Source organism: Cylas formicarius, unplaced genomic scaffold (assembly GCF_029955315.1).
Source record: "Cylas formicarius isolate icCylForm1 unplaced genomic scaffold, icCylForm1.1 PGA_scaffold_2__14_contigs__length_35257938, whole genome shotgun sequence".
In the NCBI taxonomy this organism is placed as follows: Eukaryota; Metazoa; Arthropoda; class Insecta; order Coleoptera; family Brentidae; genus Cylas; species Cylas formicarius.
Window position 1 is genome coordinate 28,422,966 of NW_026844319.1, and position 20,933 is coordinate 28,443,898.

At 36.4% G+C, this 20,933-nt stretch overlaps 3 protein-coding genes across 4 annotated transcripts in view; 2 read left to right on the forward strand and 1 right to left on the reverse strand.

The window, feature by feature from the left end:
- Positions 1–3,007: 3,007 nt before the first annotated feature.
- LOC132698465 (lipase 1-like) lies at positions 3,008–12,256 on the forward strand. Its single transcript, XM_060664526.1, has 7 exons — positions 3,008–3,215; positions 4,160–4,473; positions 5,796–6,042; positions 7,547–7,705; positions 7,759–7,843; positions 11,325–11,467; positions 12,019–12,256. The coding sequence occupies exons 1-7, from the start codon at positions 3,120–3,122 to the stop codon at positions 12,175–12,177; spliced, it is 1,203 nt and encodes a 400-aa protein (XP_060520509.1). The 5' UTR covers positions 3,008–3,119; the 3' UTR covers positions 12,178–12,256.
- Positions 12,257–13,209: 953 nt separating this feature from the next.
- Positions 13,210–19,883, forward strand: LOC132697995 (lipase 1-like). Its single transcript, XM_060663810.1, has 7 exons — positions 13,210–13,382; positions 15,686–15,999; positions 16,748–16,994; positions 18,350–18,508; positions 18,565–18,649; positions 19,535–19,677; positions 19,725–19,883. Exons 1-7 carry the CDS (start codon positions 13,287–13,289, stop codon positions 19,881–19,883), a joined length of 1,203 nt encoding a protein of 400 aa, XP_060519793.1. The 5' UTR covers positions 13,210–13,286.
- Positions 19,884–20,076: 193 nt separating this feature from the next.
- The window catches only part of LOC132697993 (CCR4-NOT transcription complex subunit 1), a 35,460-nt gene continuing 34,603 nt past the window's right edge, over positions 20,077–20,933 (reverse strand). Inside the window, exon 13 of one of the 2 annotated variants that reach the window (XM_060663808.1) lies at positions 20,077–20,216. In XM_060663808.1, the coding sequence (XP_060519791.1) occupies positions 20,135–20,216 (82 nt within the window). In that variant the 3' untranslated portion in view covers positions 20,077–20,134. The remainder of the gene's footprint in view (positions 20,217–20,933) is intronic. The other variant, XM_060663807.1, reaches the window with a different exon arrangement.

The following is a 20,933-nucleotide window of genomic DNA, read 5'->3' on the forward strand; positions in this document are numbered from 1 at the left end:
CCCACCCAGTATTTCCTTTGACTTCTAATAGTTATATGAATTAGATCTTTTCATGATTATCAGCATCCAAACTGGCCCACATATGGGCATTACTTTTAAATACACGTTGTTAATTAAATACAGTCGAAACTCTATATAGCGAAATTAAACGGACTGTTTTCTTTAATGAAATAACAATAGGCATATGTGTTCTGTAATATTTAATTATTTTATATACATATTTTAACATCTACTTAGGAACATTTTATATAAATATTTAAGACCTACATTAAATGTTTCAAATAATCGGTCATTTTCGTTTGATTTTTTTTAGTATGCCATTACGCATCTCGTACGTTGGCTTGTATTTTCACCATTTTTTCGAGACGTGCATCTTCCCCACGATACATAAAAAAAATCTCTAGCAGCTTAACTGAATATAGGGCTTGTTGAAGGGTTAGTGGTGATTCCAGATCAACTTCTTCATCTTCTTCTTCCTCTTGGTGCTCTTCCTCACTCTTTCTTGCTTATTGTAATATGGCTTCCTCCGTCAAGTTTGCTGTTGTAGGCAAATCCTGATCTATCACCATAAAATCTTACAACTCCTCACTTGTACACGTAATTGTTATTTGAAACTGCTTCATCCACTCGCTTAGTGGCTGATCATCTTCCAAGTCCTGTTCGCATGCTGTCTCGGTAATAAGTTCTGCATGACGATAGGAGTATTGAATTGTTTCTGCTGTCACCTCTTTCCAAGCTTTGCCAATAAAGTTGATTGCATCTAGCATATTAATGGAAAATTTGTCTTCGGACTCGATCATTTCCATTAAAATGTTTTTTCTGTATCGACTCTTAAGGCTTTTTATTACGCTCTGGTCTATTGGCTGTAATACCCTTGTTGGTTTGACTGGAAGAAATGCCAATTCATTATTCCGTAGATTTGGAATATGGGGATATGCAGGGCAGTTATCTAAGGGAAGTAATATTTTCCTCCCCTTTAATTTTGCATCCCATTTCCGTATCTCCTCTTCAAAAATTTGCGATGTCATCCATGCAGACTTGTTTGCCTTGTAAGTGCCCGACAAATGGTTGATGTTCTTAAAATATCGGGGGTTAGTTCATATTTGGCAGTTACTAGTACTGTTATATGTTCTTTAGAAAGTTTTCCACCCACACATTTTTCGCTTCGAAATTTAAGAGTTCTATCTGGCGCCATTTTGTAAAATATACCAATTCCGTCAGCATTAAAAATGTCGTCAGCAGGGTACTTTTCCGTTAGTTTTGGCCACGTCTTCTCCTGCCAATCGTTAGTGACGTTTCTGTCGACTTCACTGGCTTCGCCACTTATTTGTCCATAATTTATTGCATGTCTCTGTTTGAACTTCCCCTTCGGAAGCCTTGAAATCGATAATGCCGAGCTGTTCAGCAAACTTTTCTGCTGCGATCCAAATCTTTAAATTTTGGCTTTCTTAGTTTTTGACTACAACCGTGTGCCGTTTCAGCCTGATGATTTTTTCTTTGCACTTCCAAATCGTGGATACAGTGGGCGGTGTAAGTCGGTATCGACTTCCCACATCACTTTTCTTTACTCCCCGTTCTACCTCCCGAATTAAAACAACTTTATCATCTAAAGATAAAATTTTATTTTTTTTAAATTATTCACTAAGTCAAATTCAAACTGATTGAAGCAATGGTATGCTTTTATACATACCCGTAAACGCATTAAGGCGTATTACGAGAAAACCACTTAGGACGACGACCAGGATCTCGGTAATTAGTTTATTAGGGTAAGGGATTCTGAGAAGGTAAGAGACTATTAATTACAAGTCGGCCTACATTCCTTACTTTGTTACATATCTGTTGTGCCCTTTTTTCTTTCGGTATAGAGAGTGAGCAATTCGTTATACAGAGCAAATTTTGTTCGTAATACAGAGTTTTATGTTATACAAAGTTTCTCTACAGGGAGTTTTCACCGTATTTCGATTTTAATATTTCGGAATAAATTAAAGTACCGTTTTTGTATAATTTATCGTACTTAAGAAACTCGGGTGGAAAAACGGGAGTGAATGGGTATTTTGTGACAAATATAATGTAATTGAATGTTTTAAAAAGAAAAGTTCGTAAGAACACAGGTCTTAAACGTCTTAACTATTGATGGTAAAGTTTTCAAAAATAAAATACATTTTGTTAATATCTGTAACTCCGCTTTAATGAAATGTGGCATACGCGTTCTATGCATTAAGAGGCATCATTTAGTGTAGTTATTGTCTATCTGCTTTATTAAAATACGTGAAAAAATCATACGAACTCTGAGGTGTATTTTTTAAATCTTCATAATTATTAATTTGGTTAGCTTAGGCTTAGATAATTTTGTTAAAAATTATTAATGGTAGGTAGTCTTTTCTTGAAGCACACTAGTTGGTAACTAAAAACAAGATGTTTTGTTTTAGATAAATATTTCATCTTCCACAAAAGAAAGTTCTAGAATCAACCAGTGCACTGGCGACGTAATTAGTCGGCGGCACGCCACTGATTTCCTTAAAAAAAAAAAGACATTTGCATTCTTTTGCGAGATAATTTTTCAATTCAAAAATAAAATCTAATTTCCCTGGACGCTGTTATATTAACGATATTCGAAAATTCGAGAAATCCAATTTTTATTTTAAGAGAAATCAGTGGTGCGCCATCAACGTCCGCGAAAATAGACATGTGAAATTCCGTGCGCCCGCCACTGTTTTTTTTTTTTAATGTGGTACACTAAATAATGTCTCCTGGTACATGGTACACGTGAGCCAAATTTCATTAAAATATCTAAGGTGGTATCTCAAAAGCCGCTCATATGAAGTTTTCTTTTTCAAAATGGCCCCAAAAGTCGCCCCCTGTATTTCTTTTGCTCCCAAGTGCATTGACATTTAGGGGAAAGAACACAAGCTGAACAATCTATTTTGCTCTTACCGAGTATATATTATTTTGCGGCAATTATTTGGAGTGTGACGCCGATGATAACGTTCGCGTTTTATTCATAACAAGCATCCTGTTAAACGGTCGAATTACAAAGAATAACGACAGGTTGAATACGCAAATTATTTATTTTCCAAGAACTTTCGTTGTCCGCAACGTCAGGCTCATTATCTCCAAGCATGTCGACCTTTTACAAGGTGTTACTCGTAATTTTGGATTATTTCGCACATCAGCGGATGAAATTCGTGGACCATCCAGACGCCGGCTTGTCAATTGTACGTAGAACCTGTACTTTACGAAATCGGTGCTTATCAATTATTATAAACATCGTGCTTGTCAAAAATTCGATTTGTAAATCTATTTAATAATAAAACTTTAGGAGCGTTGTTATCTATTGTTATTGGGTAAAGTCATTCACACGCAGGGGTGGGCCAGGTATATTTCTTTCTTTCTAATACCATTTATTGAGTGTCGAACATTTGTGGTAGTGTTGGACGATCGTTTTTTCTGTGCGTTTCGAAAAAGTTATGTTACGAGAATATAACAAAACAGGGTGTGAAAAATGTGCATGAAATTTTAATCAGTATAATCAGTATTAAAAGAAACCTGTCTACTTACAAAAACGCCAATATCGCCGATGAGGGATATCATCAATGGTGGAGGATTGATGAAACCAAATAGACGCAATTCTTCAAAGAAACTTCGACAGGCTACTGTAACTGTACTTTTTACAAAACTTATATGAAATTTTTGTCTTAAAATCACGAAAGGAATCGATCGTTTCTTAAAGTTTGGCAGCGTACTTTTTTAACACCCTGTATATTATATGGAGAAGCAGACAATCAAAGATTTTGTACAAATTACACGGTAGTACAATTATTTCGCTAAAGCCTTTCCTTGATTTAATGCAACTATATAAATATTAAGTATATGTAAAATATCAAATTGTGCTGATTTAAATGGAGTAAGATGATATTTTAAAAAAACTATGCGGTGTATGCACAATTCAAGTTGCTACGTAATTTTAAACCGAATCACATTTTTGTGATGTGTGAAATACTCAAAAGAAGCGTTTCGTTTTGCTAAACTTGAGATATTTAGAGTTTTCCACGTTTATTTTAAGCCAACGCAGTCTTGACCATATGGAAAGCTCACTTATGCACAAAAATGAAACTTAACCTATTTGAATTGAAAAATCAAGAAAATTTTAACATTCCAGGAGCGGTACCTTGGCAAGTACGACTATCCGTTAGAAAAGCATACGATAATTACACAAGACGGGTACCACCTGATGGCTCACAGGATTCCTCACGGACACAACTCCAATGGTACCAACAGGTACCCGATCGTGTTCGTACACGGTACCTGTGGCGCTGGGGAACTCTTTCTGTTACCGGGCTTCGGTAAGGGGCTAGCGTGGTACCTGGTTGAACGCAATTTTGATATTTGGCTCCTAAACACCAGAGGAAATTACCATTCCAGGAAACATTCCACCCTAAACCCCGACGTCGATTACCAGTACTGGGATTTTAGGTATGCTCGTTTCTTTCATTATGATAAACAGTCTGCGATATCGAACTACGGTTAGGGGATCAGTGGCGGAGCATTCGTCAAGGTCTTGCCCATCTACTGGGTGTAAATTCCTCTGACCACGTGATTTTTCCTTCTTCACATTATATTTTCAATCTCTTTTTAAATAGACATGGTTGTAAACGTTTATTTCCCAACAAACATGCAGGTTGAGAAATTGTTAAAGACATCTTGTACTGGGCATAAACCCAACAAGATGTAAACTTGGAAATACGTGGAATACTCCTTAATATACGTTTTTGAGCCAAAAATACCCAAATCGTAATCGGGATTCCGTCTTCGCATAGTATTAATTAAGCAACTGTTACCTAGTTAAAGTAACCCGAAGATTTATAAAAAAAAAGTTTACCCCATTTTGAGTTGAAACAAGAGCATCAATTTCAGAATTCCAGATTATACCGAGTGACACAAGAAAGTGGGAACACTCTATAACTTTTAAACGGCTTGAGATAGTGGCTGCAAGAAATACCAGTTCAATATTCCCTAGATTTGGAATATGGGGATGTGCAGGGCAGTTATCTAAGAGAAGTAATATTTCCCCCCCCCCCTTTAATTCTGCATCCCAATTCCGTATCTCTATATTCATGCACACTTCTTTGCCTCGTAAGTGCTGCAAATGCTTGATGTTCTTAAAACATCGTGGGTTGGTTGATTTTCCAATCACGACTAGCTTTCTTTTTCTCTCCCACTCATATTAACAGCTACTAACACTATTATATGTTCTTTAGAAAGTTTTCCACCCACACTTTTCGCTTCGAAATTTAAGAGTTTTATCTGGCGTCATTTTGTAAAAAATACCAGTTTCGTCAGCATTAAAAATGTCGTCAGCAGGGTACTTTTCTGTTAGTTTTGGCCACGTCGTCTCCAGCCAATCGTTGGTGACGTTTCTGTCGGTCTACATCACGGGCTTCGCCACTTATCTGTCCATAATTTATACCATGTCTCTGTTTGAACTGCCTGCCGCGTCAGCCTGAATAATTTTTTCTTTGCACTTCCAAATCGTGGATACAGTCGACGGTGTAAGCCTCCCGAATTAAAACAACTTTATTATCTAGAGAAATTTTTTTTTTTTTTTTTAATTATTCACCAAAACAAGTTTGTTGCTATCACTATAACTACTGCACGAACACGTTTCATAAAAGATCAGCGCTCTTGGCAAATTTAAACTCATACTAAAGCATATTAAATTGTCTTCGTGTTTATTTTTTGGGCCTGATGAAGAGTCTCTAATGTTCTTCCATAATTGAGACAGAACATTGTTTTAGCTGGCACGAAGTCGGAGTTTACGATTTGCCCGCGAGCATCGACTACATTTTAAACGTAACGAAAAGGACGAAACTCTTCTACGTCGGTCATTCGCAGGGCTCGACCGAATATTTGGTGCTAACCACGCAAAGACCCGAATACAACGACAAAATCGCCTTGGGGATCAATCTGGCACCCTCGGCGTTTCTTGGCGACGGGAAATACGTTGTGGCCAAAATCATAAGCAAATATCGAAGACTCTTCAAGGTAGGTATAGTGCATTCGCAAATAAATGGATTTGTTTTATTGAATGCTTCGAAAATACAAATTTCTAGGGATAAAATTGGATAGGCTTTTACCAAACTTTCGGGACAGATTGGACCTTTTAACAAACTACATTCTACACACAGAGTTTGAAACTGTTGCGAAGACCCATAAACAGAAAGTTTTTTCATGTTTTTAGGTCTGTAACTTAATAATTTTCCTTTTTTTTTCTTTTAATCTGTTTTTCGTCTTAATTAATAGTTTTTGTATGTATCTTTGTTCGTGCTATTTTATGCGCTGCCTCTTGCTTGTATCCATTTTAATTAAACGATTTTGATTGATTGTTTTTATAGGCAGACTGGACTTTTTTTGTGTTATACCGATTTTTTTCCCAGGTTTTGACGATATATTATATATTATTGTACTTTTTATAAAACTTCTGGATTCCTCCAGCGTCGGTTTTTGTTGAGTCGAACATTCTGACGTTTCGCCAATCATCCTGTTGGCTTCTTCAGAGCCTGACTGAAACTGGCTCGAATTTTACTCTGTACCTGCTTATATATTGTTTGACGGGGGCGGAGCAAAGTGGGGGGCATAAATACCGTCTCGGATGACTGATTCCCATATTAGTGACAGATAAAGACCTGAGTTGTGGTTAAGATTGTTAGGTTGCTTATAGATTTCTATAGACTCTCGGAATTTTCGCTGGTAGAAGAATTGCTTAAATGCAACAATTTTAGATTTATCAAATAAAAATTTTATGTCCGGTTTTTTAGTTTGTTTGTTTTAGTCTTAAGGTTCTTTCATATTCTTTGAGCCTATTTGATGTACTCTTTGCTCCATATGCATCGAATGCTGTAATCTCCTGGCATCTCAAATGGAAATTTGTCTTTGACGGATCGAAGATGTTGATATTTTTGGACAAGTGGTAAATCTGATCAAATCCAATCTTTTGATATGTGGTCAGTAATGTTTTGAATGTGAGGAAGGACAACAGTGGCAAGTGTGGGGATCAGCTATGGGTTCTCCACTATCATCGCCACTATCAGTCATCGCCCATCGTCCATCTGAAACCAAAATGATGGAAACCCTACGTGGATGGTACTTTTGTTATTTAACCTCATGGTCAAGACTCCCTAGTAGATTTTCTTAGATATTTAAACCCTATACTCGCTAACATACGTGTTACCATTTAATTAGAAACTAATAATAACCTCCCATTCTTAGATATTATCAATAGAAAATCAGAGCTAACATTGACACAGAAATTATATTATAATTATCATTATTATTAATTGACACATTTTTTTAAATTACATCTACAGGTCTAGCACTTGCACGAGAAAATATCATATCATATCATTTCCGCGAAACCAAGGGCAACCTTCGAATTTCAATTTATTTTATTTTATTACAGATTCGGGTTCTACGCCAATCTTTGCGCAGGCGATTCTAACAGAAACATAATTATTTAGGAAAACTCGTTAGTTCTTTTGTTTTATTGTAGATGGTGATGCAGGCGTTTAATTTTCACGAAATATTCCCATACAACTCGAACCCGTATATAAGGGCCACATTGAGGTACATATGTTCCGAGGTAAACACGTTCGTCGATGTCTGCAACTTCATTTTCAATTTTCCCGAGGACTCGCTCCGGGTGGATCCGGTTAGTCAAAACGGTCACCTCCAAGTGACTTTTTTCTTACTTTTACTTCTCAGGAGACGTTCCAGTTGGTCTTTACGTACGTTCCCGCGGGATGCTCCGTGAAACAGCTTCTTCATTACATACAGGTGATGGAAACCAGTAAGTATGGTGTGTTTCAAAGTATAACGTTAACAAAATAAATAAGAACTTGAAGTTCAGATTTTCAGGAAATTATATATATTCACATGACAATTGTTTCTACAACACGGTGTCTTTATCAAATGTAATATTTACAAAGTACCTGTTACTATATATACCGCAAAATGATCTTAAAACCTTAATTAATGTTGTTGTGAGAAGCTTAATAATGCAGAGGTATTTAAATCTAAATTTTAAATTTAAATTTAATTTTGTACTTTTTGTGGCTGTATGTAAAATATCAAAGTTAAAAATGTGTTTTCCTGATTTTAAGTGTTTAGCATAATTATAATCTAGACTATTGTTTCTAAACGCTCTTTTATGTTCATTAATGCGTTTCTTCGTTCGTCCAATATAAATTTTAGAACATGATCCGCATTTCAACCTGTAGACACCAGATTTTTGAGATTTTGGATGTAACCCATAATAGTATCTTTAGACCAAAATTATTTTGAATTTAATGGACAGATTTACAGAAAGGTTTGATTATGGGAAACCCACTTAGTCCTTTGTTAAACGAGATTTTTATAGAGAATTTGGAAAATATCATACTAGAACATCCTTTAAGTAAAATTTTTTTATGGTGACATAGATACGTGGATGATGTCTTTGCTTGCTTTGTTGGAACGGACAGACAATTGAATTCTTTTTTAAATTTCATTAGCTCATTACATAATCGTATAAAATTCACTATCGAGATTGAACAGGATAACTCTATTAATTTTTTAGACTTAACTATTTACCGTAAACCTCCACAAACGGACACAGTCATACATAACAGCTCAAATCGCCCTTAAACACAAAATGGCTGCATTTCCCTCTTTTATACCCAGACTTCTTAATACGCCACTCTCAACAGAAAATTACAACAAACAACTTAATCATTAATATCATTAAACAAATTGCACTGAACAAAGGTTACAATCCGTCTATTATCGATAAAATTATAAATAAAAAACAAATCCAGACAACAGTAAACTCTATTTATCCGAAACCTAATACCGAACACGAACAATTTAAAACAATTACATACATACGAGAACCCAGTGAAAAATGTGTGTGTCAAAATGTGTTTTAAAAATATCTTTCAGAACTAACAACATAATAGGAAAATTTTTAAAAAACAATAAAACGAAGTATCCAAAATCTCAAAACTCAGGTGTCTACGGGTTGAAATGCGGATCATATCCTAAAATTTATAATGGACAAACAGGTAGATCCTTCAAGAAACGCATTAATGGACATAAAAGAGCGTTTAACAACAATAGTCTAGATTCTAATTATGCTACATACACAGAAAAACAAATTTTTGACGACAATTTTTAAATTTTACATATAGCCATAAAAAGTAGAAAATTAAATTTATTGGAAGCCATGGAGACAAAATGAGACATTCAAACGTATTGTTTAATGATCAATTAGATTGAATACCTCTCCATTATTAAACTTAAATTCTCATAACATTAATTAAGGTATTATTGTCATTTTTCGGTATATATAATAGCAGGTAGTTTGTAAATATTACATTTGATAAAGGCACGGTGTTGTCGAAACAATTGTCATGTGAATATATATAATTTTCATTTTCATCAAGCAAAAGCCACTTCAGTTCAATTTGTATAACGTTAACGGCTGGCGAGCCGGTATCGTAGTTTAGTTGTTTTAAAAATATAAATATGTACAAATTACACAGGCCTACAAAATTACAATTTTTGACAGATGTTTTTATTTTGAAAACGGACTTTATATAATTTTGGCATGCAGATTTCAAAAATTTCTATGCATTTATTTGTTCACGTAAAGTTTTTTTGCAAATATCAAAGGAAAAAATATCTTTTTTATTCAGTAAAAAAGTGTGACCTTGGCAAAAAAAATCTTTGCACACACTTTTTTGAGTGAAATCATATTTTGAACAATATTTTCGTAGTTTTCGTCCTTAGAGTTCCCAAGAACCTTATCAATTACTTCTTTAAATGAAACCCAGGCGTTTTTCTCAACATTGGTCATTCTGTGTTGAAAATCCTTGTCTTCTTTTATCTTGGCATCAGATATACTATTTAAAACACTGTTCATTTTTATTTGATATGAAGAGGAGGTAGTAAAACTTTTTTCAGGTCAACTAAGCTCTCTCTTCATACGTTTTTGTCACCAGGTCTAAGGTTTGTTCTATTTGAATCCATTGTCTACCTCTTGCCCGGCTAACTCACTCACAAATAAAGCAGGGAAATTTTGCATAACCCCCCTGTTGTCCTAGGAGCATGTACAGCATTTTAAGGTCACCTCAAAGAATCCACTGATGTTCTTGAACATTACACGAATAGAAGCAACAATCATCACCGTGATTCCTAGGCTCTCGCCATACCATAGGAACACCAAACCTTAAACATATTTCCTACCAGTTTCTTAATGCTTCAACGCAAATGGAAGAAACAGTGTGACGATCCGGGACTTGTCTTTTGTCGCCTATTTTTACACCAAAATAAGCGTGGTATACATTTTTCACAAAAGAACGCACTAGAAATAGGCAACAACGAAGACCGCAAGCCGCAAACCATGGCAGGTTAGAACATTGTACTGACGCTTCTGCGCCAACTCTGTTGCTTAGGACGAAAATCGAATATTATCCAGTGTTGCCAAACCACATTTAATTTCATAAAAATCAAGTGATTTAAAAATCACGCTTAACATGGAACATCATCATCGTGGAAAATGACGTGATAGAGCAAAAATATATCGTTTTTTGGAAAAAGGGCCTCAAAATACAGTGAAAACTCCCTACAGGGAAACTCTGTATTACGAATAAAATTTGTTGTACTATTAGGTTTCCATACAAAGCTCTATATAACGATTTCTCACTATCTATACTGGACATATCAGGTAACAAAGTAAGGAATGCAGGCCGACTTGTAATTAATAGAGTTTCTTACCTTCTCAGACTTTCTTACGCTAATAATCTAATTGCCGAGAACCTGGTCTTCCTAAGTGTTTTTCTCGTAATAAGCGATTATGTTAATGCCTTTATCGGTATGCATAAAAGCACACTATTGTTTCAATCAGTTCTAATTTGACTTGGTGAATACGGCAAGCATGGCGAGTAAACGAAAAATTTTATCTCTAGATGATAAAGTTGCTTTAATTCGGGAGATAGAAGGGGGAGAAATGAAAAGTGATGTGGGACGTCGATACGGACTTACACCGTCGACTGTATCTACGATTTGGAAGTGCAAAGAAAAAATAATTCACGCTGAAGCGGCAGACAGGTACCACTCCCTGGACCTATGTTAAAGCAAAAAAGTTCGCTGAACAGCTTGGCATTATCGATTTCATCCTGCCGAAGCCTTGAAATCGATAATGCCAAGCTGTTCAGCGAACTTTTTTGCTTTTAGTTTTACCATAGGTCCAGGGAGGGGTACCGTTTGGTCAGCGTAGCTTATCATTTCAGGTTTATTTGGTCTCTACGATTACGGGCCGAAACGAAACAAAAAGCTATACGGCGTGACAGTACCACCACTCTATCTCATTGAAAATATCACCGCCCCAACCGCTTACTTTTATGGGGCGCGTGACATAGTAACAAAACCCGAGGTAAGACCAAGGACACGTTACTTTTGGTACAGATGGCATCGGCATCCAAAAAGAAACGTTTTTATTTTTTGTATGCTCTCCGTTTTCTATTCTCTGTTCTCTGTACTCAGTCGTTGCTGACTAAAAGCGCGAACAACTTTCGATAATATATGATATGTACATTTCATTTCATTCAATAACAAAATATTCCCAAATTTGCATAATATTAATAAAGGAAAATCATTTTTCGTAACTCAGATATAGGTTTTCAGTTAGTTATATTTAACTTATTTTATTTTTGAAATACCTTTTTCTCTAAAACTTAGTAAGCAAAACAATATTAATTAGGTACATGTTTTAAAAGTATTTGATTTGATAAAAAATAATTAATCCAAACCAGAAAAATCAGTCGAAAATCGAAAAAAAAAATATGGACGCCAAGGTCCGATCGCGGTCATTGTTACATATATTGATGTGTACGGGAAAAAAGGAGCCAAATTTTCCCCTACTTTAATCTATACCGAAAATAATCGATTTTTCGAAAGTAACAAAATGTCCGCTGCAATTTCCAGGGCATCGGTCAGCTAATTTCGAGGACAAAGAGGAGCGAGGTTCTTAAAATCGACGAAACGTTCTCCCACGTCGATTTCCTGTTCGCCAGAGACGTCACGCAGGTGATCAATGAACCGTTATACAGGACGATTCGAAAATACACATCGCTTGTACACTAGAGAGTAATAAAATTTAATAAATTGCCGGTTTCTAATTACCCAAATTAAAAACCGTACTACGTGTTAACTCGGAAGTTTGTTCGTCGATTGTTTTCCAGCAGACTCTGCAACCCTGCATTAATCAATTGTAATTGCCAAAAATGGAAAGATGTTCTTTAGCAGTTATGCATAATTGTTAATGTGTGAATAAAAACAAAAACAACACAAATTTATTGCACAAAACATCAGTCGAATCGGTATACCCCAATTTTATGTACGGGGTGACCGACCGACCCCTTATCTCAGAAACTATCTGAGGCGTATGTAGATAAATAGTAGAGATTGTATAATAACAAAAGAATACTGTAGATCTGGCAATGCTGTATTTGCTCAAACATAGCAGCCAAATAAGTTTCAAAAAGTTCTCTTGGTTCGTTCTCCAAAAACGAAACACTCACTGCCGTCACCGGTGTTACTTGGAAATAGAAATAATTTTTTCTGCTGAATTCAAAAAAATGTTTCCAGTTTTCCTCTTGGAAAACTTCAGTTACAAAAATTTACCAAACTTAAGCAGTCACTACATAAGAATATAATAAAATTAAATATTTAGAGAGAAAAAACACTGACCTCGAATGAGATTTGCACCCGAGATATTCCTTGTCGCATCCTTCCTTGGAGCCATGCTGCAATTGTGCAACTTACGATTCGGTGTGTATACAAGTTATTTATTGCCGATATTATCGTTTTAAGCAGGGATTTCAGGGTTTTGGTTAGTTTTGGTTATAATAATAACATAAACGATAAATACCACGAATGCTAGCCCTAGCGACTGTTTACAGAAGCGTTAAACCCAATTTGGCCCATACGTTACGGCCCATATCTCGCGCACCCTGTATGATAGACGAAAACGGTAAATCCAAAAATGGTAGCCCTGGAAGAGTAATTTACATCGAACAAAATAATAATTTTCAGTTGTATTTGTAATTGCCAGTATGTAGAACATCAAGGATACATTTTATCAGAAACAATAACCAACACATTATACAACTTAATTACCGAACAATTAGACATTGCTCATCTAAACGACAATTAACATTTTTTTCTTGACGATCATAGAGTGCGCTCTCGAAATGGTTTCCATTCAACAAGTCATACTGATGGTTTTGAACTATATCGTAAATCAGCCTTACAGATTTGTTTCCCATCCAGATTCCGGGCTGTCGTTGGTAAGTAGAAAGTAAATTGTATCGATTAAACCAAAGATATTGGACCAGTGGACTAGATATAAAATAACTACGAGGGCAGCGCCAAAATTTCCCGGCCTGAATATGAAAGAAACAAAGTAGAGTAACAATTTTTTATTATTTTTCAATATCATCCCCATCTCTTCATTAACAACTCAATCCCTTTAAAAATATATTCTTTTGATTTGTCTGCAAAATGAGCTAAAACAGCCCCTTTTAACTCAACTTCGTCGTTAAACCGCGGTCCACGTAAGTCCTTTTTCAAATATCCAAACAAATAATAGTCGGTGGGGGCCATATCTGGGAGGATGATCTATCTGTTGGAACCCATACTCTAAAATGGCAGCTTGTGCAACGCCAGCAGTATGGACAGGTGCATTATCGTGCAAAAGACTCACGCCTCTGTCAGTTTTCCTGGACGTTTTACACATATGCATTCTCGCAATTTATGTAATAATGTTGCGTAATATTTACCATTGACGGTGGTATTAGTTTCTTTACAATCTATCAAAAAAAATTCCTTCACAATCCCAAAAGATCGTGGTAATAACATTTTTTGTTGACTGGCAGACTCTGAATTTTCTTGGAGGTGTTTCACCCTCACGACGCCACTCCATTGATTCTTTTTTCGAAAGAGGGTCATAATAGAGAACCATAGTTTCATCTCCCGTCACAATAATTTCTATCACAGGCTTCGGTTCCGACCTACAGAGTTCCAAAAAAGACCGCGCACACTAGACACGGCGTTGTTTTTGAGTAGCCGAAAAGTTTTTAGCAACCCATCTTGCACTAACTTTATGCATAACTAAATGATCATGCAGGATTCGACGAACACTTGTATCAGAAAGCTTAGTAATTTCTGCCATTTCGTTGACCTTTAAACATCGATCACTCAATACCACCTCTTCTACAATCGCTAAATTTCACAATCATTTCAATAGCCTTTTGATATGTCGGCGGACTGGGTTTTCGAAAGAAAACAGTAAAGTTAATTACTTCCACTTTAATATCACAAAAATAAAGGTTCCTTTATTTTACCACGTTTCCGCACGTGAAAACGTTGTTGCCTCTTGGACACACCCGCTGAGACTAACTTTTTGGTCGGCCCGCGGTGTTGCCAAATACACCACACCTTTCTTAAAAAGAGAAGTTATATTTGAATTTTTTTTCAGATTTCCAACATAAGTAGAACAATCTAATGTACACCGTCGTTGAACTGCCCCTAACAACGAAACTAAATAATGTTTGATATAAATATCGATCTACATTCTCTTCTAAATAATTTCTTGTAATTTTTTATTAGAAATCAAACAAGCGTTGACATTGCGAAAGTTTATCCTTGGCCATATGGGCATGAACCCGGATCGAACACAGACCTTCAAGTACTGCAAATTAGAGTTGTGTCAATCACGATTGATTCGGTCACTTAGAATCAATCATTTCATAGACTTCATAGGATCGAACGACAGAATCTCGCTTGTTCGTAACGATTCGATCACCTTGTTCGCTCTCGCTGCCGCCCTGACCGGTGTGAAGTGACCGAATACTGGACGACCGATCAACCGACCGTTCCAAAACAAATCGAATTCGCCTTGCGGAATACGATTGATTTGAATGGTTTAAGACTTAAATGCATGACTGAGACAGGTCACGGCAAAGGAATGGGAGTATTGTTATAATTATTCTATAGTATTGAGTTGCGACATAGATTGGTAGATTTGCTTATGTGTTGAATTGAATATTGAATGAAATATCTATTTCCACACAAGTATTTACGTAATACGTAACACCTATTTTGATAAAATCATGATTCAATAAAAGGTAGAACACAGCTAAATATTATACTAACAACAACAACTTAAATTCAAATGAATCTGAATCGGTCTTCGGACTGTTCGGATACAGTTGCCGTTTATGTTGGCGACAAAAAGTATTAAAATGAACGATTGATTGACATGACTCGGGCCTTGTCAAAATCGGTCACTTATTGATTCGGTCCTCGTAAAATGAACGATTGACACAACACTACTGCAAATATATATCAGAGAACGTTCTTCTTCTTTGCTTTAACGTAACGTGGGCAAGTATACCAGGAACATTCGCGCATTACTGTCTTTGGTGTAGGACATTTAAAAATGACAGCTCATCTGTAGTACCGCAGTGTTAGATGTATGCAACGTTGCTGGAGCGTGCGATTTATCCGTAACACAACCCGATTATGAATTGTGCGAATCTTAAAATATTATATCAATATAAATAACATTAAAATCGCATCGCATCTCTAGGAGAGATTGCTAGAAAAATATGGTTATCCGTTGGAGACCCACGAGATAACCACAGAAGATGGATATGTATTGACGGCTCACAGGATACCACGCGGGCAGGGTTCAAACCACACCAATCAGTACCCGATAATAATAACAGCCGGTCCGTGCACTGTGGGAGAGTTTCTCCTGCTTCCCGGTCATCCCGAGGGCATCGCGTGGTATTTAACCGACAGAGGTTTCGACGTTTGGTTAGTGAACAATAGAGGAACCGCGCATTCTCGAAAACATAAAACTTTGGACCCCGATAGCGACGCGGAGTACTGGAACTTCAGGTATATTTTATTCTATACTTCTCTAGAACAGGTCACCATGTTAAGATAAATGAATTAATCTTTATGGATGCACATTTTACAACAAAATTGGTGTTTTGTGTTTTATATCAGTAACGTCTATTAATTTTTAAAATACGCATTTTCAAAGTTGGCTCAGCTGAAGGCACAAATTTTTTTCAAGGTTAAATATTTCAAAAACGTTATACGTAAAAAATGTTTAGAATTTCACACAGAATCTCAAAATATACGGGGCGTCCTATTTCAAATAAGCAAGCAAGCAACTTTATTATCTTTACACTTATTGGTACTTATCTTAACCCCAAAAATTGTAATTACGTCTCAATAAACTGTTAACGAACGAGTTGGGTCAAAAACCCTGTATAACGGATAAGTTTTTTATTAAATTTTAAATACACAACATAAAAAAAGTGACCGGTTATTTTGAAAAAATATGGTACACCCCACTTCTCAATTTCGTGATATAAATGTCTTGTTCATCGCGCAGGCGCATGACAATTACGACGAATTTCAAATTAATTTATTGTAACGGCGTTTGATAGAAATCATTACACATTCGTGTTTAATGAAATTTATGTCGGAAAATAAAATAAAAAGCACGTCAGAAACATGATGCATGGAAACGGAGAATAACCTATCTGACGATTGACAGTTGTCAAAAAAATTCGCGTCGCGACTATCTAATCTATGGTCCGTGACCGTTACGTTATGGAATATTTTACGTTTTTAGTTGGCACGAAATGGGCGTGTATGACTTACCAGCCGTGGTCGACTATATCTTGAACGTCACAACCAAGAATAAATTGTTCTACCTCGGTTACGCGCAGGGTGCCACAATTTACTTTGTTCTCAACTCAGAGCGGCCAGAATACAACGAAAAAATCGCCATGGGGGTCGTCGTCGCGACGCCGGCGATGCTGGGTCGTAATCGTCTCTTGATTTTTCGAGTTTTGTCGAAACACAGGACGCTAATAAAAGTACGGTACTCTCGGTATTATAAGAGATTAAAATAAACTATTACTTAGCGGATCTTGAATAGTACAAATATCGTCTATGATGGCGGACGTGAGCTTGGGGGTGTTCGCACAAAATAAATAAATGTTCATATCTCCAGGAAGACTTATGAAATTTTTCAAATTACGGGGTTAATTTATCTTCCAATTATCAAGAATCTACCAAATGAAACGTTAGTTTATTATTTAAGACGCCAAATGATTTTTAAAATAAAAATAAAATTGTGTAGGAATCGTCACAAAATATTTAAAGCTAAAACATCTAACGAAGTGTATATAACGTTCCTCGTTTCAACTTTGTAAAAACATTTTTCAACTAAGTGATTCTTTCTTTTTGACATCAAGATTCTGATTCACAATGTCGATTGATATTTACACAGAAGCTACGACTAGTTTTCTTTGACCAGAGCGACAACTACAGCTTCCCAACACCAGGTGGCGCGCGGAGCATTGCGGCTCAGTAGACCACGGCCACTGCGTTTATGACGTGCGTGACGAGCGCAGCAACTTAATGTGATTACCGTACGAAAGCGTTTACGTTCCCTTTATTCGTTTACTAACGTGTTGTGTTTGGACCACAACAAGTTGTTCCTCTTGACTGGACCAGGCTCAAAAAGACACTCCATATCGTATTCTATGTTCTGCATTTGGGTTAATTGTTTTTGGTTAAACATTGCTTGATTTTTTTCACAGGGTTTACTTCTGAATACAGTTTTGTGACTAGACGGTGACAGCGACGTTGAAAGTTTTAGATCATGGTCGAAGATAAGGCCTACAAATTTAGTTAACTAACTTATTAAAAACCAAGATTTGTTTTCATGGAAATCTTGGAATGAAATTTGCTCCTTAAATATGTTACTACATAATAAAACTAGTTAGTCGCCCACAATTGAAAATTCAGTAGTGTAACGAAGTAAAAAGATAGTGTAATATCGTTTTATTTGGTAAAAACTGAATAACTAGACATTAATAACAACCTGCAAAGTTATGTTTCTCAAAATTTCCTTGCATTTATTCTTTTTCTGGAAAGTTATTTATCATTATGCACTTGCTTCGCTGCGCTCCCGTCGTGCCAAATAAACATTTGCATCTATGCTATAACTATAGTGTTAATATAAGAAATTTTTTAAATTCACGATAACATGCTGCTCCTCTTGAACCGTCGATTTGGCTCACACCCCATATAATGTAATTTCAATTCTTAAATTGGGGGCATCACCACCAACACGCATCCGTTAATCATTACTAAGGTTCTCTTATAATGCCGGGGCGGGTACGCCACACTGCCGGAGAGCTGCTACACTGTAGGCGTGTTTCAGAATATCGCCAAAGCGTTGGGAGTGTACGAGTTTCTGCCCGATAACTTAAATGCGGCGCTGCGAAGAACGATGTCGATGCTGTGTTCCGAGATGACGGTTTTCGCCGAGATTTGCTCAGCTTTGCTGCATTTTCCCGAGGAATCTTTCAGGGTGGATCCGGTAAGTTAACGCATGCAGTGAGTCGAAGCCGCAAAATCGACCAATTTTTTATTCAGATGGTGCTCCAGCTAATCTTTGAATATGTCCCTGCGAGATGTTCGATGAAACAGTTTTATCACTACCAGCAACTTATCGACAGCGGTGAGTGTATTCATGGAGTTGACTTGCTTGCAGGGCAATTTAAACATTTAGATGCAACTGATAAGACAAGCTACCATTTTGTAAATGTTCTACCTGTGCCGTAAACGTTTCAGAAGTTGAAATAAAAATGGCAGAATTCCAACAGACGTCTCGCAGCAAACATAGGTCTAAAATATAGTGCAAACTGCTGAAAGATCACACGAAGTTCATTTTGTCGCAAGGGTGTATTAGTTAAGATACAAAAGAGATAACAATAACCGCAAAACGTTTTTTTTTAATTATACGCTTAATTGGGCTCACCCCAAATTAGGATATTAACCCGCTTCCCGACATCTACCGAGAAAAATTTACCCATAACAATTATTTTCTCTCACACAATACTCAAGGGAATCGAACGTACAACCTCCTGTAAGTCGAGTTAAACGTAAAATAGTTTAGAATTTCACATAGAAAAATGATCAAGTTGAACCAGAAGTGACAGGAGGATAAAAATATATATATATTTTTTAAATGACCGAGTGGGGTGAAAATCTCTGTATAATGCTTAAATAACGTTCTCTACTATACCAGTCGGGAAGTGCCTTGTATACTTTACGACTGTGGCCACTTTCTTAACTGGTTTTGTGACTTTCTTTTACCAATGAACGGACTATAACGGAATACAATCACATCACAGAATCAATTCGGATTGCGATGTATAGGAAATATTTACAAGCATGCAACCAAAACTGACCAATATATCATTTGTCTATGGTCTACGTCGGCAACTATTTGAAACTATCGTTTCACAAAACAAAGAAAACATTTGCAATCGTTATCGTCTTGAAAAACTCTTAACTTTTGAAATAATATGTGATGAAATCGAAGAGGTACATGTCTTTTCAGACGTGTTCGGACCATACGATTACGGAGCGAAGCAAAACCTCCGACTCTACAAACGGAGGAACGCCCCGGAATATAATATCGGGAACGTTACGGCGCCCACGGCTTTCGTCTACAGCACCAGCGACTTAATAACCCACCCAGAGGTAGAGATTAACCTAGTTCTATCACCGCACCGATAGTTTTGTTGCAGGGAATAGAAAGACTCGTGGCGAGAACCAAGAACAAAGAAGTGCATAGGATAACAGACGAGTTTAGTCACGTGGACTTCGTCGCGGCCAAGGAAGTGCGACGCTACGTCAACGAACCCGTATATAGGATGTTCGAAAAGCACATGCCTGCCACCAGCTGACGACAATAAAAACGAAGTCTAATGCTCAAAAACCATTTATTACATCCAAACATCATATACATTTAGTAATTCAAATTTTCTCCCTTAAAAAAAAATCTTAGACTATGTTACAAATATCCGATTTCTATACACTATAAGTTCGCACCTTAAGACAAATAAAAAAAATACCACCGAAAAAAGTTAAAAAAAAAAACTCGCGAATATAAAGTAAGCTTTATATATACAGATCACAAAGGGTTTTGCTTTGATTATCATTCTTGGATCTCGGTCCCTTCCTGTTGGAGTTGGACTGTAGTCTTGACGAAACACGACCTTGCGACCGATTCGAATAACCTACAATCAATAGTTAGGTATGAGTAAAATGAAGCCTTAATTATAGGAAAACCTGAACCGTACCCAATTTTGGTATCGAATCAAAAAATAATACAAAACCATTTTGTGCTGCAAGATTGTTTATAGCCTGTATCGATCCTCAACATACTGGTTCTTGCCCGCAATACTCGCAAACATTTTGATAAAAACAATATTAAATAATACATAATTAATTATTTTGATTCTAAATGTCTAAATCTAGTTCTGTTTCACTAAGTAGGAGTAATATTTTCTGCTCTGCCATTTGATTTTACTTAGTTCTACAAATTCTATATGGAGGAACACGTAAAACAGTATGCCAAGCGCGTTCAGCCAAATTATCGCGTACATACTGTTTTTTAATTGCATATGATTTTTTTTTAACTGTTTTTAAACTTGTTGGGGGTGGTGCTTGGTTTTAAAACCAATTTTTGAACAATTTGGCACTTGTATCCTCATGATAATCCAATCTGGAATTCTTAATATTCTTTGCAGACAACAGTAGGCAGTTTTGGAAAAATCGTCTCCTGTTTTTTCCTTTACTTGAAGGTGCTTTCGTCTGACAGTTTTGAGTGGGAACAAGCCATTCTTTGAATAGAGCGCCGCGTTTATCGACCTTAATTACTTAACTCCCATGTTACAAACAACTTTATGGAGGATGGCACGGCCTATATTTATATTGGTTTCATGTATTCATGT